This window comes from Amyelois transitella, chromosome Z, assembly GCF_032362555.1.
Source record: "Amyelois transitella isolate CPQ chromosome Z, ilAmyTran1.1, whole genome shotgun sequence".
Lineage (NCBI taxonomy): Eukaryota > Metazoa > Arthropoda > Insecta > Lepidoptera > Pyralidae > Amyelois > Amyelois transitella.
In genome coordinates this window covers 8,862,994-8,881,061 of record NC_083535.1, presented here as the reverse complement: position 1 = coordinate 8,881,061, position 18,068 = coordinate 8,862,994, and the positions used below count along the sequence as shown (strand labels likewise).

General features: G+C 33.9%; 2 protein-coding genes across 2 annotated transcripts in view; both read left to right on the top strand.

The window, feature by feature from the left end:
- LOC106134003 (gamma-aminobutyric acid receptor subunit beta-like) overlaps window positions 1–17,535 on the top strand; it is a 37,860-nt gene extending 20,325 nt beyond the window's left edge. The window contains exons 2-10 of the mRNA XM_013333935.2: window positions 9,228–9,328; window positions 11,516–11,583; window positions 14,212–14,438; window positions 14,583–14,665; window positions 15,000–15,137; window positions 15,366–15,650; window positions 16,051–16,232; window positions 17,032–17,187; window positions 17,371–17,535. Of these exons, the coding sequence (XP_013189389.1) occupies window positions 9,228–9,328; window positions 11,516–11,583; window positions 14,212–14,438; window positions 14,583–14,665; window positions 15,000–15,137; window positions 15,366–15,650; window positions 16,051–16,232; window positions 17,032–17,187; window positions 17,371–17,535 (1,405 nt within the window). The remainder of the gene's footprint in view (window positions 1–9,227; window positions 9,329–11,515; window positions 11,584–14,211; window positions 14,439–14,582; window positions 14,666–14,999; window positions 15,138–15,365; window positions 15,651–16,050; window positions 16,233–17,031; window positions 17,188–17,370) is intronic.
- LOC132903959 (uncharacterized) lies at window positions 2,504–6,680 on the top strand. The gene is made up of 3 exons (XM_060953695.1): window positions 2,504–2,517; window positions 3,470–3,696; window positions 5,836–6,680. The coding sequence occupies exons 1-3, from the start codon at window positions 2,504–2,506 to the stop codon at window positions 6,678–6,680; spliced, it is 1,086 nt and encodes a 361-aa protein (XP_060809678.1).
- Window positions 17,536–18,068: the final 533 nt, after the last annotated feature.

Below are 18,068 nucleotides of genomic sequence, written 5' to 3'. Positions count from 1 at the left end.
TATAAATTCTGTTTCAATCAAATTGCTATCTTATGAACTCCAAACGGCAAGTACTTAAATAAAAATCAATAAATCGTAATTTGCTTAACAGTTGTGCAAATTACAATACATATGCAGGTACGTGTTGACAGCATTTGGTGGTCTAGCCGTCTTGGAATTAAAAAATCACCCGATACAGTTTCTTTTCATAGTGTATTAGTATTCTATTACTAATGTTGTTTTTATACTTATAATATTATGTTTGGGCTTGTAGCTACGATGCCACAGACAGACACGTTACAAACATAGACAACAACCCAAAGTACCGATATTTTTAAATATAAAATAAATGTGTTATTAATGAGACTGAGAAAGTACAGGGGTTAATCATGATACGAAAAGAGGTTAATAATGTCGCAAGAGGTCCTCGATATAGGCGCCCTCAGCGCTCCACTGAATCAACCCTCATCTGGCCTCAAAGGGCCACTCATTTGACATTCTTCAACTTCTCCTGTTATGTGAACTGAAATCAAGAAAATAATAGGTCTGACGAGATTTATCTCGTATAATGAACTGATATTTTCATATTTATTTATTTCAAAAATGCAAACGATATTATTTCTTCAATATTGATTCAAATTATATTTATTTCTCTTAATGTTTACACCGTCTACACAATTATGCAATTATTAATTTTGATATTAATATGATACTTCATCCCCAATCCCGACTAATATTATAAATGCGAAAGTTCATTTGTTTGTTTTCTTTTCACGCGTTATTTACTAAACCAATCTTTTCATCCCGGTAAAAACTTTAGTTCCCTTAGAGTTTGCGAACAAACGTGTATTATTTTGTGGGTAAATTCGTGAGGGAGAAGCCTGAGCCAATTGAGAATTTGAAAATTTTCACTGTCTTGTATTTAATAATAGAACTATAACTGCCACAGAATTATGCATAACACCTTCAGTGGTGTGATCGTTACCATTATTCGTTCTCTCTATAAGTATCGCAATAAAGCGTTAATTTTCAATTAAAAACAAAAACACGTTATCGAAAATTAAAGTGCGTATAAAACTCAATTGTAAACACGCTTTACAAGTTCACGAGTATATTGACCTTGTTCTTGTAAATATTTTCCTGTTCATTGTGCACCTGACACTGAAATTAATAAAGTGCACTTGTATTTCTTGGAAAATAATGTTAATATTCCCTGGTATTCTACGAACACCGAGAGCTTTCGCGTTCCGTCCCATTCATGGAAAAAGCTTTGATCATGACATTGAATTAAGGAAAATAAACATTGAAAATGAGACGAAAATGTTTTGCTATTTATCATGACCTAGAAATAGTAATATTGAAATATGAGAGCTATTTAGAACTTAAACAATTAATTATAACACTTCCGTTTATGTTTTTTTTTAATATCAAACCTAGTTCTTTTCACACGGTTACGGTCGCGTTTTGTTTGTACATACATACATACATATGGTCACGTCTATATCCCTTGCGTGGTAGACAGAGCCAACAGTCTTGAAAAGACTGAATGGCCACGTTCAGCTATTTGGCTTAATGATAGAATTGAGATTCAAATAGTGACAGGTTGCTAGCCCATCGCCTAAAAGAGGAATCCTAAGTTTATAAGCCTATCCCTTAGTCGCCTTTTACGACATCCATGGGAAAGAGATGGAGTGGTCCTATTCTTTTTTGTAATGGTGCCGGGAACCACAAGGCACGGTTTTGTTTGTAGTTGATATTTTTTTTTTAACATTTTAGGTGTTTTAATAAACTAAGTCATTCTTTCTTTTTTAATTAAAGTTGACAGTGAAGAGTGTGTATGCAGATACGATGATAGAAGTGCAGCAGTGATTACAATTAAATTAATAGTATAGAATTCATTCATTGTCTGGGACTGTAAAGGTTACCCCGGTATGTAAAGTAACTTCATACCAAATTTCAAGTAAATCGGTCCAGTGGATTTTGCGTGATGCGTGTTCAGACTGACCGAAAAGAAAATTATAAACTGCAGATTCATCATCTGTTTCGAAAAATAAGTATTCACAAAGAATTAAAAAAATTGTTAAATTTTTTTGCTTACTAAGTATTTATATAGATCGTTTAATATAATAGGCTTTGTATAGGGATTTCGAGTAAATATAAGCTTCCTACGGTAAATCTACTACAGTTAACTCTTTTTCAGTCAACACAAGGTGGTGCCTACGCCTATTTATATTTCGTAGAAATATTGCAGAAACTAAAGTATTTAATATGTTGTATTAATATTTTTAATAACAAACACCAATAGCGAGACGAAATCACAGAATAAAATATCAAACGTTCATTATTATTGTCATATCAATGGCAGAAATGAATTGTTTATAAATAAATGAAAGAAGGATGTACATTCTCCATGTGTCATAAACATAAGCAATTAAGTTTACCAACACTGTTATGTTTACGAACAACTCCAAATATATAAGTAAAGCAAATTTGGTAAGTTATTTAGTCATAATATGATGCAGCCATGGGACGGCGAACGTAAGTGCCCATCGCTTTAGTCAATCAAATCTTATTTGACCTTAATACCTACATTCATTCGCAAAGTCCATTTCATTAGATTAAGACATAGTTGGTCTTCGCTAGTAAAGAAGTACTGTATTCTAGATACTTTCTTTATAAACTTACGACTCTCTATTTGGCTTCGTCTTAATTTAAGATTAATTACTCAGGTGTTGAGAAAAGCATATCATTTCATTACCTGTTGTATACGATCTTCTTTAATACCATTTTCTCTTATTACTTAAGACACGGTGCAGATTTTTCTCCTACAATCAAGATGCTTCTTTATGCTTCTTTATGATTGCCTCTATTTTTTTTTCAAACAAGTAATGCTTTGATATTACTTACGTTAACCTTCATTCTTTTGTTCTTTAAAGCACATACAATCTACTTTCTCTTGTAACTCTTTCTCCGATAAAGTCAGTATAACCTGATCTTGAGAATAAAACAGATACTTGTCGAGTAACTCATTCATCCAAAATCTACTATCCACACTTTACAAAATCTGTCACACAGCTATTCGTACATAAGTTGAACAGCTAAGGTGGCGCAACTCATCCCGGACTGATACTTTTCACAATATCAAACCCCACAGTATATACACGCCCTGTTAGTTTTCTATGGATTTGCTGGAATCTTTATGGCTTTCAATACTCCAGATAAATATGGTCTTTTACATCATGAAAGTTTTCACCAATTAAAAAATACCGAGGCATAACTGTTACGGCGCAGGGACAAACTTTCAACGCCGCAGGCTTGGATAGATAAATGAAAAGACAGTCAGTAGTGTATTTAGTATCCGTATTGCTCCCTTGCAAAGCTCGGGCAGCTAATTGGAAATATACGTTTTTTTTAAAATAATTATAACGGCAGAAACATTTTCTACTAAGTTAATTAAATTTATTAACGTACAATTAATATTTATTTGCAGGGTTGGTTATTTAATGGCTTATCTTCTTTATCATTGCACCACGTCTGCCTTTTGGGATTTCGGTACAACCACACCTGATCCAGTGCGTGGTGATTTAACTCCAAGGCAAAGCTTCTTTAGGTGGCAGAAGGTGGACCGGCCCTGGCACTGTTGGGGACTGCCTTGGAGTATTATATTACAAAGGAAAAGAAATACGCGATTGTATACAATTGCTGGCGTTTCTATAGGTCACTACTTTTTAACATGAGCATATTATAAGTTTTCTATCTCCACAAAATAGTCGGTAAACGAATCATGATGACAATCGCAATATAATGGCTATCAAGTTGCATGAACTACATATAATAAGTTTTTTTTCCATAACGTAAATACGTGTATGCTAAAACAGTCAACAAATAAATAAACAAAGAGGGAATGCGAAATGAAACCAATTAGAAAACTACTTTTTCAATTGGCTTTCATTGGGAAGTTGGGCTAAGTGCACCAGAGATATTTAATAGCTTCATTATATTTAGCAGCTTTTTTAAATGGGATACTTATGCAATAGTCGAAAAGAAAAGGTTCGTATTTTTATTCGCGACGAATAAACTGAAAACTTAGTGGATAGATTTTAATGGTCACAATCGTTAATCAACTGAAAAAATAAGGTTATCAAGCATAAAAGAGTTCACGGATTACATGGTCATTATTACTCGTACATCATAAATTTTATTAATCGTAGCCAACCCGACTTTAAAACTTTTCCATATGTTTTTATAGCACTTAAATAATGTTTTTTTTAAATAAAGAAGAATCCTCCGAGGGTACAAACAAAATATCAATAAGAATGTCAACACCATATTAAATAAGGCAGAGACTACATCTTTAAACTATTTCTGCTCTTCTTCTTCTCTCTGCATACTTCTTTCGCTTCATCCGCATTCATAACATATGTATGTGAAAACAAACTAGGCGGTGAAGAAAGAGGAGTAGAGTAAGAATTAGAAAATAATATTTGTTTGTCGGTTTGTTTGTACCTGCTTATTTCCGGGACTTAATACGTCACTTCCATTGGTCCATGAAGGTCCAGCTAAAATATATTAATATAAAAATGACGGCTGAACAAAAGTTATTCAGCCCGGTGAGGTATAAAAACCGAAAATCAGAAACATTTGTACACATAAAATGCGGGTTACAATTAATTTTCATTCATAATTGTTATCTTTAACCAACTACTTGTTTCAAACAAATTATTTTTATTACCTGTGTATTTATTTTTTAAGAAAGTCACGAGCGATCCGCTTTGGCTTCGCACGGCTAGCATTTAATAGTTATAAACCTTCCTCAGAAAACCCTCTTTCCAACATTTGAAACAGGACTAAGATCCGTTCACAACTTTTCGAGATATACAGACAGAGAATGAAGGGATTTAATAATATGTAGTGATATTTGACGTTAAAACAAATCTATTAAAATTATTACTTACAATATTTTACTTGCAACTTCGCTGGAATACAATGTTTTATATAAATACTAAATACTTTAGTTCCCTTAGAGTTTGCGAACAAACCTGTATTCTTTTGTGGGTAAATTCGGGTGGTGGTAAATTCGCGAGGGAGAAGCCTGAGCCAATTGAGAAGAATTTTGGCAGGAATGTAGATTGTAACTATGAATCGTCCGCTAAAAAAAGGATTTTTGGAAATTACCGTTGGAGAGAGATATATCGTTCTACACGGGCACTGTCTAGTATTTAATAATAGAACTATAACTGCCACAGAATTATGCTAAAACCTTAAGTGGTGTGATCATTACCATTATTCGCTTTCTCTATAAGTATCAAAGTGCGTATTAAACTCAATTGTAAACACGCTTTACAAGTTCACGAGTATATTGACCTTGTTCTTGTAAATATTTTCGTGTTCATTGTGCACCTGACACTGAAATTAATAAAGTGCACTTGTATTTCTTGGAAAATAATGTTAATATTCCCTGGTATTCTACGAACACCGAGAGCTTTCACGTTCCGTCCCATTCATGGAAAAAGCTTTGATCATGACATTGAATTAAGGAAAATAAACATTGAAAATGAGACGAAAATGTTTTGCTATTTATCATGACCTAGAAATAGTAATATTGAAATATGAGAGCTATTTAGAACTTAAAGAATTAATTATAACACTTCCGTTTATGTTTTTTTTTAATATCAAACCTAGTTCTTTTCACACGGTTACGGTCGCGTTTTGTTTGTAGTTTTATATAAATACTAAATACTTTTATCCAAATTATTATGCCCTTTCGGTACTCCTTTTATCTAGAGGCGCACTGTACAGCGCACATAGTACATTTGTAGTCTAGCGATAAAACATAACTTATGTTGTTTATTACAGATTTCATTCCATTGGGCACTGCAGTTATTCTTAACCGAAGAACTCTCATCACAGCAGCTAATTACTTAGATCCCTATTTAACTCGGCAAAGGGACGTTCGGGTTTGGTGCCTCGGTCGAGGAGGAGATCACATATTACCCTATCGCTATAGAGTATGGAGGGTACGAAGAATTTTCCCAAGATCAATAAACCCAGAACATTGTCATGGTATAAAATGCGAACATGTTCCAAGACATGATATAGCCATTGTGCATACCATGGATCCTATATATCTCTACAACCAAATATATGAAAGATATATGTACGCATTCAGAGCTTATATTTGCCGTAAATATCAAAAATTAAAATCATACGTTTGGTTCACTGGTTCTGGCTACGAGTACGACTTACACATAAAAGAGAACTACAAAATATTCATCCACATGACCCCACTTTTCGACAAGCTAAAAGATTGCTCGATCTATCTCCCTAAATGGTGGGGGAAATTTATCTGTGTTGCAAACGATGTTGATTTTAGTGGCATATCCAATGGAGGTGGATTCTTCTCAACTGATTATCACTATTCCTCTACTTCTGGCTTTGAATGGGATAACCTTCTGTTTGGAATTGCTTGTTTTGAGATTCGCTACAATGATGACAGAATTTGGGTTTTTACCGATTTAAGATACTATATTGATTATGTTAAGATTTACGCTAATATAACTCGTGCAGCATATTATGAATATGCATATCCAGAATGGAGCGCATATGATCAAGGCTGGCAGTCAATTTATTCAGGACACTTTGGCGTCAGGTACATCCCCAATTGGGATTTACGCACAGATCATTGGCCTCTTGGAAAATAAAAAAGATCTTATATATTAATCCTTTCTTCTAAAGTTCATGATTTTTGATCTATTCTAAAACAAATTTGGAAATTTTGTCACCATGTGAGAAGGTGTTGAATGTTTAAAACCAAGAATGGTCACACACACAATAAGACTAGATTATTAGATTAGACTCAAGATTCAAGTAACAAAGATGCAAAATGTTTATTTTATTTAACGCCTATTAAATTTTTTCTATATTTGTCTTTGTTTTCCTGTCTGATGAATTGACAAAAGTCATTATAGTTATCCAAGATGGACTCCAAACGTAGACGGATTCCTTATTATCTTCTAACTAATATGATGTTCAATCGTTAAAAAAGAAACGTATAGATTTAGTTCTTCTAAAACCACAGTAATACAACACAGAAAGTCGATTTAGGGGGTGGATTCATGAACATTGAAGTGAGAGGTTTTAATCACACGGGAATCAAAATCACTATTTGAATAATTTTCTAATGAAGTACGAGTATCTAGTAAATCTAGTAGTAAGAGTAACTCGACAGGTCCATAATTTTTTTTTATAAATTAGATCATTTTTAGATTTTTGCAGCTGGAAATTGCGTCTATTTCAATTGTCCGCGGTCTATATAGACATCATACCAATGGAATGAAGAGAAAGATACATTATAAATATATAGTGTTGTGTGTATACTTTAAGATAATTTAAAGCCATACATCCCGAAATTAAATATACATAAATGTTCATAATAGCAGCCATGTGTGAAGCCCCTTAAGCCATCCAGCGGAACGTGACCCTCAAGTATTTTCGAGATTATTTGTTGTCCCCCACCTTAGGTTATGTGTAGTTATTTATCAGAACAGCATTTTAATTACTATTTATTTAGATTCCCTATGAGTAAAGTTCCCTAGCAAGGGTAGCAGAACATTAACAGAAGTCAATTCATGTAAAAACCTGACTTATCCGATCAGAAATAAGAGAGGAGGGGGTGTAATGCGAGGCGGAAGTAGAACAATTTGGTCTTATACATTCTGTCAAAATGTTATTGACAATGTGAAATCAATCTATACTACTTATTCTGATTTGCCGACATATGAGCGATAAGCGATAGCGTTAAGGGTGTAAAGGCCTGTGCAAAAGATATTCATTAATGTATATTTATTTTTTGTAATAATAAGACATAAGAATTTTCAGTATGGAATTGACAAGTATGGCGATGTCCTCAGGCCATCTCCCTTCACGTCAAAACCACTAAATCTATCGTCATGAAATATTGCATACATAATTATAGTCTCGTGTAAGGAGAACTACATAAGATACTTTTCAAGCGGGCGATGCCGCGGGTGAAAGCTAGAATATAATAGACTGCCTTTAACACAGATTTCTCCCATGGAATATTTGAAATCCTCTTAGTGGAAATCTGTTACTGTTAGGTAATCCACTTACCTGCCAAACTCTCGATTTCTAGACTTAGGTAGTAGTTATTGGCTTTGCATTAACAAGTAATTCACTGAACTTGAACTGCGCAAAGTATACATCACTGACATTGAAGTTTCCATTGCACAGTAATATCTTTATTATTTCTATATTTTACATAAATTCGGTCAGTATATATCGTACCGCCCAATGTTGTGTTTTGGTTGACTGCATGAGTATACCATAAGTCTTTTAGACCACCTGTTAAGTCAAGTTACTCTGAATGGAACTCTTTTACTTGGTAATAAAGGCGAATTTGCAGTGGGTAGGTTGGTATGTTTTTGATTGTTTCTGCCAACAGTCTTGAAAATACTGAAAAGTCACTTTTGTCTGTATTCAAGTAGTGAATATTTATTATTCAAAAAGAAACAGTACTCTCTATTTTTGTTGTAAAAAAGCGAGCTTGTAAGTCAACGAGAACAAAATATAACAAAAATTAATTGCGCACATGGAAATCAAAATTGAGTTGGATATTATAAAAGTTTCCCCGTCTCGGCGTCGTTGTTATGAAAAAAGAAAAGTTGGGAGTATAATTGCTTTCTGTTGATTTACAGTTTCTATTATAGCGGTCAGTGAGGAAGTTTTTATCCAACTTTGTGTTTGAAACAAAACCAATATGATACCTTCTTGACCCAACTAATATCTAAACATAGAAAACGGCTGTATTATTTTTTGTACATTCTTTAACTGTTACTTATTTCATAAAAATCTTCATTATATAAAAATATATTGCTGTTCTATGTAGCACGGCCGATTTAGTTGTGGTTGGTTTTAAAATGTATGAGAAAGGTTTGAACGAGTGTTAGAAGTTCACCGGGTAATCTAGTCCACAATAATCCAAATACCCCAATGGGAAACAGACGTCATGATACATATATTTTATTGATATTTTTGAATAGAAAAAAATCTTAAAAAATTATACCTAAATGCGAAAGTTTGTAAGTCCTTTCATCTAAATAGTAAATCAACTCTAACTAATTATAATGTAACTTTACAGTTGCGAGGTCACATTCATCAAGACTTACCTACCACTAGAGACTATAAAAGTCTTTTATTATCCCAAATTCTATGGGTAATTTTCTTTTCAGGGGAGCGGGCGGAGGAGGGATGTTTGGTGACGTCAATATTTCAGCCATTTTGGATTCACTAAGTGTAAGCTATGACAAGAGAGTGAGGCCAAATTATGGAGGTCAGTACATTTTTGTATTAATTTGTTTGCTTCGAGTTTAAAGGGACATTGCCTTATAAATATCTAAATATTTTTTCATATATCATGGTAGACAGAATCAATAAACACAAAACGACTCGACGGCCAAGTTCACCTAGATGGCTTTATGACGGAATAGGGATTCAGATAGGGATAGATTGCTATCTTATCGTTTAAAAAGAATCCTAAGTTTATTTAAGAAGTACCTAATATATACTTTTTATAATTCTTGTTATTCCGGTCTGAATTATTTAGTCAGATATTTAAAGGAATACAACGGGATAGTCATTATTACTTAAATACAGTGCCATTTTTCATAATCGTTTTTTTATCGATAATATGATTTTTTACACAATCTATGCAAAATATTAATATTTTTAAATATACTTACTTAAATTATTATCTTAATGAATTATTAAATATGGAACATGAATTATGTTATCCATCTTCTTCTTCTCGGTGTTAGTCCCAATTACTTTTTGACCATGATCCTGTTATTACAAAGTCAGGTTTTTACCCGAAGTGACTTCCATCGGACTTCCGCAAACTTCGCAGGGGAGTTCACACAATATTTCGCCTCATTGTAACTGCATCGATTAGTACTCAAACTAATATACAAAACATTTCATCGGTACATCATCGAGGTAGGACTTAAACCATGCGCGCGCAACCTGCATACATCTTATCGGTTTGAACACCGACGTTCCTAATAAGGAAATTATCAATGTACATGTACATACATGTAATTCTTTTAATGAATCATTACGTCAGCTAAACGGGGTAGAAAGAGCCAACAGTCTCGCTAAGACTGAAATGCCATGATCAGCTGTGTGGTTTAATATGGAATTGCGATTTAAATAGTGACAGGTTGCTAGCACATCGGTTATAAGAAAATTCCCATATTAATTAACCTATCCCTTACTCGCCTTTTACGATATTTATGGCTATGAGGGGGGGTGTCCTTTTTTAAAGTGCCGGGAACCACACGGCTCCAATTATCAATGTATCAGCAATAATCAGCATAATAAGATACGATTCACGACAATACCGCACTCATTAAAATGGAATTAATCCCATGTAACAGTTCAACATTTACCCGTGAACTTTATACGGTTCGTGATTACGGAGTATCTGTCATTTATTCATATTTTATATATTTTTCTCAACCGACTTCAAAAGAAAGAGGATCTCAGTTTGACTTTTTGTGATATCTGTTTGATAAGCGATTTTTAACTGATTTTAATGATTCCTAGTTTGTTTGAAAATATTCTTAAGTGGACCCATACTTATAAAATTATGATAAAAGAAACTTGGAGAAATATACATTTTATAATCCTACTTAATCATGATTTAAATTTAATCTATCAATCTATTCAGACATTGGGTCTGTCAGTTATCATCTTAAGTGTTATGTTAATAATAACAATATAATGCTATTTGTTGTCTATTGAATTGCTTTAAACAACTTTTATTAAAGTTTGTTTTGTATTGCCGTAATCTAAAAATGAAGTCCAATATAAATTGTTCTCCGATATAACTTAAAGAATAGACAATTATTCAATTTCATGTCAAGTTACAAAGTTATGTTGTCAAAACTTAGTAACAAGAAATAAAAGTTGTTGGACATGATCAAGGAGGACGTTCACGAGGAATGTTTTTATTGCTTTATGAATAAACTAAGGAAAATACAAGGAGAGTGTGAATGAAAATCGAGATAGTAATTGTCCTGGCGAAGGAAAGGTTAAAGTACCCGAATCTGATGAACTTGCATGAAGAGACTTGTGATTGTGGATGAAGCGAAAGACGTATGCAGTGTACGTGGCAAGTATGTAGTGTCTGTCTACCTCTTCGGGTAAGCGGCGTAGTTTTATCCATGAATAAATGATTCGGCTCCACCTGAGTAAAACGAAAAATTCCAATTACTACGGGAATTTCGAGAAATTCTCTATTTGTGCACGTCTAAATCACATAAGTCACCACATTTAAAGGTTTCTTTACTGCCAGTCAGCCACTCAGTAACCAAAGTGTTTTATATTATATAGATATATATATGTAGATAAGGTTCCTTTCTATGACATGACATCTACATAATTAAGCCACTTGCGTAAACCAGGCGAATGTAAATATCAAAGGGAAATGGCAGGTAATGTAACCGCTGTAACATTTCAGGACCGCCCGTGGATGTGGGAGTCACCATGTACGTGCTCTCCATCAGCTCCTTATCTGAAGTGAAAATGGTATATAATCATGAAAAACTGTAGCGTAGATGTCATTCAGTTTAAATGGCAGCAGTATAAGTTAGATTTCCTCGACCTAGCTGCTTGGTGTTTGAGATTTCCAGCGGCTAGGTCGAGGGCCGGGCATCATCAGCGTCCTCTGGTTTGGTTTTCACGGCGCCAGGCGCGCGCTCGACTCACGATTGGGCTTGATTGCAGGTCCGCCAGTGGAGGTGGGCGTCACCATGTATGTGCTCTCTATCAGCTCCGTCTCCGAAGTGCTCATGGTACTCGCCACTGTCAGCTCACGCTTGTCTCGGTCGCTCCGGCCCTGCCGCCGCGACCGAGCAGCCCCAGACACGAGGCTGCGAGCATGCCGGCATATGGAGCCGACCACCCAGACTATAACGCACCACCTATCTTTTCAAAATTCTCATCTTAATAACTATTCGCTTTAATGATTGGTGGTGCCGCACTCTGGGTGTGTCTTATCTGACCAAAGACATACTAAATTGTACTTTTCCATTAAGCATCCCTCTAAGCAAGACACTGTCGTAAATCTGCTCCATTGTTGTTTTTTTTTATGTTCAGCTTTTTATGTTTTTGAGTAGGTATTTGTTGTGACTGTGGGTTTCTTACTATTATCTCTCAAAATTGCATTAACAACTTCAATCTCGTTTTCAAATTTCTTACTTTAAGTAGTCTTGCTATGAATGTATTCAATGTTTGTACCGTTGTCCGGTGAGTTCCAATTGGACGTGGAAACTTCAAATTTTGCTTCAGTTGAATTGTTTCTTTGGTTGTTTTATAGGAGTTTATGCTTTTAAGTTAAATTTCACCATCAGAATAATCTGTTTTCTCAATGTCTTACTTTCATAATGGGGAAGGCTAACATTTAAATTCAAATATATGACATTAATCAATAAGGATCATGGCGGACCAGAAATTCATGTATTAAAACCCTTGATAAAGGTTCCAAAGAACGATTGCCTACTAAGACCAGGGTGTATGACCCCTAGTGGAAACCAAATCAAGGGGACTCCTAAAGTCACCACAGGACGTGACCATTGCCGGGTTGAATTGGTCTAATCTAGTATAAACATACTAAATTAGGTCACATTCTAGCTAAAGTTGAAAGTACACAAGAAATAACTGCTTGAACTTTTTTAAGTACAAAATGATCAATATACAAAAATGTGTACTTTTACCTTAAAGTTATTGTTAAGTAAAATATGAATTACCAGTACAATATTATTTTACTTGACATATTTGAGAAACTTAATTTAAATAACAACTGCAAATATTGTGCTATCATATGATTTTACAAACGTTATGCACACATGATCATTGCTCGGTAATAACTAAAAATTGTAAGCAAAATAGTTAAATTGTTTATTTTTTGGAATCGTTTCATAAAAGTTCTTATTTACTAAAGTAAGTTGTTTATTTATTTAAAAAAACTTTATACTACTTATCATTTTCCTAATCCAATATTGAAACACAACTGAAAATGTCCGTTTAATTTTGGTAAAGTTTCGGAGTAATAGGAATATGATGGCACTCGTCTTGCAGCTAAGTTTTATTACTTCTTTATAAGAATTCTCTCTGACCAATACTTTATTCATCTATAAATATTAACCACATTATATTTTTCAACCGAATTGAGAATGGTATACATTAATCAATGTTGATTGCGTGCTGTATTGGCTAGGGGAAATTCTGAAGACATTTTTTTACCTAAATTGAGTTATTATATCGAAAAATAAATGGTGCAATATCTCTTTAATTTACATTGAAAGTGAGAGTCAGTCAGTGGTTAATGCTTGGCCACATATTTGAGAACACTTGAAAGTAAAGTTAACAAGTTATTTATTTACCCAAAAAATACATTTATGAATAGAATTCCTCGAACTAAAATTTGTGTAAAATGTGATTTTTACTCAAAACGTTTTCTGATAGCAACAGATATAGTTCTATCACCACCGGTTTTTATTCAAAATAAAACGGCTGATTGTTCTGGAAATGGATTCGGCTTGATTTTGATTGACAGCTTAGTTTTGGTGGTTTATCGAAACAAACCATTATTTTCCAGAGTACGATTGCGATACTCCATCGATCAAATGAATTTCAACGCTCCATTCCGATTTGTTTTCGAGGTATAGGAGATATGTTTTGGTATGAATACGGCCACTAGTTTCTTTGTTTATACCCAAATAGATCGTACTAGTCTGTATATGACAGATTTTTAAAAAAGTTAAATATCAAAAATCCATAAAGACAATGATCTATTAAAAAAAGTGAAATGTGAAATAACTTTAGAAATCAGAGCTTTAACTGTCATGTGTTTTGAAATATGTATTATTCTTCGAATAAACGGTCTACTTTTTATAACCGGTATATAAACAGTAATTGTAAAAGAAATCGTGGCAAGTGGAAAGAGGTAGTCTCTGCCTACCCCTCCGGGAAAGAGGCGTGATTTTATGTATGTATGTATGTATGTAAAAGAAATTTTTCCCTTAAAGAAATTTTAAGTGAGTTTGAGTATCATGAAGAAAAATATTACAAACGCGAACAAAAATTTAGTATTAGCATTAAGATTTAAACTTTTACTATTTCTTAAGACAAAGTCTAATTTAAAATCTCTTTCAGGACTTCACACTGGATTTCTACTTCAGGCAGTTTTGGACGGACCCAAGGCTCGCGTATAAGAAGAGAACAGGTGTAGAGACACTCTCTGTCGGATCAGAATTTATTAGGAATATTTGGGTACCTGACACTTTTTTCGTAAATGAGAAGCAGTCCTATTTCCATATTGCTACGACAAGCAACGAATTCATTCGCATTCATCATTCTGGATCTATCACAAGGAGTATAAGGTAACTTCTTTGTACAATCTTTATTAACAATATTTTTGAGTATAAATAATTCAACTAAAGAACATATTTATCGTAAACTAATACTCATCATTTCTATTACAATAAACTATGTAGTCGTAAAATTAACATTTGTATATTTTGCAGACTGACTATCACTGCTTCTTGTCCTATGGATTTACAATATTTTCCTATGGATCGTCAATTATGCAACATCGAAATTGAAAGTTGTGAGTAAATTATCATTTTATATTTTTTTAGCTGTAATGTATGACCTACAACAATCTCATTTATTACTTTTTCCCTTGAGCATTGCCAGTGATAAAACTTGATTTACTAAAATTGCATTAAAGTGCAGACCTACGAAGCTTTTATACTTGTAGTTTTATAACAAATTAAATGCTTCAAAATTTTTGTAGAATGTCTGTCATGAGTCCGTTAATGGCATTACTTTCTATATGGTAGTTTTGCAGTGTATGTACGTTCATGCACACCAGCTCCCAGTGTTTAAAAACCCAGCAGACTGGGTGCTTATTTTATCGTTGCATTCTCTGCATGGTACAGTCGGCTACACGATGAGGGACATCCGGTACAAGTGGAACGAGGGGCCCAACTCTGTGGGTGTGTCCAGCGAGGTGTCCCTGCCGCAGTTCAAGGTCTTGGGCCATCGCCAGCGCGCTATGGAGATCTCCCTCACCACAGGTATTATGCATAAACAACAAAGACTACCTCCTTTCTTGTCTACGTTTATGGCGGGGCTCTAATGGACGGAAAGTTTATTCATTCCTTATCCAGATTAAAAATAACCTCTTTGCATGAATTTGCGGGCTTTTAATATTTTCGCAACCTTTAATAGCAATATTTTTTTGTTTCTTATCGTGATATTATAGCGGTTTGAACAGAAATTAAAATGTTTTCTTTTTTTCACAGGAAACTATTCCCGGCTGGCGTGCGAGATCCAATTCGTGCGCTCGATGGGCTACTACTTGATTCAGATATACATTCCATCTGGCTTGATTGTGATTATTTCTTGGGTGTCTTTTTGGTTGAACCGCAATGCGACGCCGGCCCGAGTGTCGTTGGGCGTCACCACCGTGTTGACCATGACCACGCTCATGTCATCAACCAATGCTGCGCTGCCTAAGATCTCATACGTGAAGTCTATCGATGTGTACCTGGGCACCTGCTTCGTGATGGTGTTCGCTAGTCTTCTAGGTAACAAACTGAAGACTATAATTGATAGATAACTTAATATGTGTATTTTAAAGATGATATTTTAAGGTATGATGAACTCTTTCTATTAATATTTAGAAAAATGATGTATTGAATTTTCATTGTTATACATTATATATTAACTTTTTATGAATTTTACTAACACTTAAATTGGCAAAATAGCTGTAAATTGATTTTAGGGTTAAATAAATAGTACATGTCATGAACTGGGCCCGGTTAAATGACATCGACTATTTTTTTTCTTGCCACGATTCTATCAAAATTGTAACATATGCTATACAACTTTTTTAAAGATTCTCGTTTTATTAATTTTTTGTACGCTTTGCGACTTTATCTGTACTTAGCGAAGTCTACTCGAATACACATGGAAATTTGATTGCAGAATACGCAACTGTTGGGTATATGGCAAAACGAATACAGATGAGGAAACAAAGGTTTACTGCAGTGCAAAAAATAGCAGCAGAGAAGAAGATACAGATAGATGGTCCGCCGGGGCCGTCAGAGCCACTGCCTCCACCGAGGACGAGTACTCTGAACAGGCCACTTCCACCGAGCAGATCATCGGTAAGTTCATTATTTTTAACCATACATAGGCTTCGGGGCCAAGCTTAGTCATCACATCTCGATAAAAATAGTTGAAATAAAACAAATACATATATCGGAATATTGCTTTTTTGTGGTCTATTCCATAAATTTTATAAATTAACTTTACGTTTGAAGTTCAAATTATATACTTTTGTATGAGATTAATTATTCGATTCGGTAGATATCGAGTCATTGAGTATATTTAATATTGAATAAAATTATGCAACTGCCTCATTAAATTTTAGCAAATAAAAAATAGTATTCTATGTTTCTTTATAAAAAAATATTGAACGTATCTGAAATGATAACTTATGTTCGAATATTAAAATTTACCAACCAATAACTGGCACCCACTTAACGATAGGTACTTCAATTTAAACGAAGAGTTATTCAATCAAGCTTAATATAAATTTAATTGCCCTCTTTGCTAACGAATTATTGCTTTTTTGTCTGAATTGATGTATTTACTCAGACAAAATATATTTTATATTTAATCACTTTCAGTTTGATGACTAAATTGTTAATAATTTTGAAATGTATTATACTAAACTTACATGAAATTCTTATCACGCATTCTTTGTAAAGTGAGTTTAAAACATTACGTTGTTTCATATGAAGACCTACAAAAATTATAAGATAATTTTGACAATACAGTGGTTTAAAGCATAGTTAATTATAACCTTAGTGCCTAAATGTAATTTATTTATTACGAGTATATATTAACTAAAAGGTGGTGATTACAGTGTTTTGTTTTTTACAGTTACATTTTGTGAAACAGGAGGTCCGGTATAAGGCACACGATCCCAAAGTGTATTCAAAAGGTGGAACATTGGAAAATACTATTAATGGATCTCGCGCACCACCACCCCCACCCCCTGCACCGCAACCTGACGAAGAAGCTGGACCTCCTCCTCATTTGATTCATGCATCAAAGGTATATTTCTAGATTTATTAATAAAAATATTCCTCATCTTGCGAATTTATGTATTGTAAGAGCTAGCAAAGCGAATTATGTGAAATTATGCAAAGCGAATGTTGCAACTGTGCGAATGACAAATTCATGTTTGTATGAATGCAGTCCTGTAATCGTCCAAGTCAAGTTAAACGATATTTACAGGGCATCAACAAACTCCTGGGCACGACACCTTCGGACATCGATAAATATTCGCGCATCGTGTTTCCCGTGTGCTTCGTCTGCTTTAACCTCATGTACTGGATCATTTATCTTCACGTGTCGGATGTCGTCGCTGATGACCTAGTCTTACTCGGCGAGGAAAACTAAGTCTGGATTTTTATCGATATCGATCTCAATTTCTTCATTTGCACTTCCCAACTCTTAAATTAGGGTGCTCATTATCAGCTCTACATACCTGAGTAAAGTGCTTTTTATCTTGACATACCTATATAATTACATAGCACTAATACTAAAATAGGAAGAATCACAATAAAAATATAGTATAGGTTATAAATAGTAAGTGGCACTTAAAATATTGAACTCTTAGAATATTCTCATATAAACAAATAATACAGTTCAAAAATATGTGTCGATCCTTACAGTAAATTTAAGGTATTCCTAAGAATTTTTTTAATGTTATTTGTACTCTAAAGTTGGGGTACATTTTGAGTTACCTCTTTATATTTCAAATTATATTTGATGTAAAAACATAATTAGAATTAAAAAATATAGCAAAATGTTTAATATAGACTTTTAGTTATTTTCATAGTATTTTCTCATTGGTAAATAATATTTGCGACAAGGAACACAGATTGATGTTGTAGATCAAAGCCAATTGTTTTGTTTTCCAGATAGAATAA